Source organism: Bison bison, unplaced genomic scaffold, assembly GCF_000754665.1.
Source record: "Bison bison bison isolate TAMUID 2011002044 unplaced genomic scaffold, Bison_UMD1.0 scf7180017864487, whole genome shotgun sequence".
Taxonomy (NCBI): Eukaryota; Metazoa; Chordata; class Mammalia; order Artiodactyla; family Bovidae; genus Bison; species Bison bison.
In genome coordinates this window covers 8,591,800-8,592,781 of record NW_011495047.1, presented here as the reverse complement: position 1 = coordinate 8,592,781, position 982 = coordinate 8,591,800, and the positions used below count along the sequence as shown (strand labels likewise).

Here is a 982-nt window from a genome sequence, read left to right as displayed (position 1 = left end):
CATGTTTTAAAAACCTTCAAAATCCTGGGGGATGTACACCTTCGTTACCAGTGTTGATGGATGACAGGGCCATAAACACTATAGAAATGTAACTATAGGAACGTTTATTCGTTTGACAAGTATTTGAGTTCGTACCCACTCCAGGCTTTGAAAAGCATTTGAGTTCTACCACGTGCCAGGCACCGTTCTAAGCTCTGGGATACAAAAATGAACAAACGGTGTTGAGGGATAAAGCTACAGTACCACACAGTATCTCGCGCTTCTGCCTCTTCCCAGGTGGTCTCTTCCCACGATTCTAGCTGTGCAGAAAAGCCCCGCCCGCTCATCTGCCATTTCTCCAAGCTCTTAGGAGACGAAGGGACTACAACTCCCACAATGCCATCCTGGGTGGGAGGATGGGTTCCTTGTAAGGGTTCCACCTTTTCCCTGGCCTTACGGAGGACGACTACAACTCCCAGAGTGCTCTGCTTCCTCTTTGGGGTGTTATTGCCCCTTTCACGGTGCCGGACGCTGTAGAAACGGGCTAGAGTGCCAGGTCCGATGTTTTCTGTGTCCTTCCCCGAGGCAGGGACGAGGCGGTGACTTGACTCTTGGGCGCAGAGCCCGGGAGGGAGCGCAGGAGACACTGTCCCTTCTGCCCGGCTCACCTCGCCCTCCTCTTCGTCTTCTCCACCCGCAGCCACCTGAACTCCTGCTCAAGACCGACCGCCCCAGGCAGGGTGGTGACTTTGCACCCCACCTCACCGCCCCGGGCCGTGGCGAGGCCGCTGCCCTCGGGGCGGCAGTAGCGGCGTCAGCGCTGGGGAGGCGAAGGAGGGAAAATGGCGTCGGAGCTGGAGCCTGAGGTGCAGGCCCTCGACCGGAGTTTGCTGGAATGTTCAGCTGAGGAGACCGCGGGGGTGAGTGCCTGGACCGGGGCTAGGATGTCCGGCCGTGGCAGGCCGCGCCCCGGGGGGGGAACCGACTCCTGGGGATCCCTGGG

General features: G+C 58.6%; 1 protein-coding gene across 5 annotated transcripts in view; it reads left to right on the top strand.

The window, feature by feature from the left end:
* Positions 1-459: 459 nt before the first annotated feature.
* UBR2 (ubiquitin protein ligase E3 component n-recognin 2) overlaps positions 460-982 on the top strand; it is a 108,100-nt gene continuing 107,577 nt past the window's right edge. For 3 of the 5 annotated variants that reach the window (XM_010863166.1, XM_010863163.1, XM_010863164.1), the window contains exon 1: positions 460-899. In XM_010863166.1, coding sequence (XP_010861468.1) covers positions 822-899 — 78 coding nt within the window. In that variant the 5' untranslated portion in view covers positions 460-821. The remainder of the gene's footprint in view (positions 900-982) is intronic. The other 2 variants (XM_010863167.1, XM_010863168.1) reach the window with 2 other exon arrangements.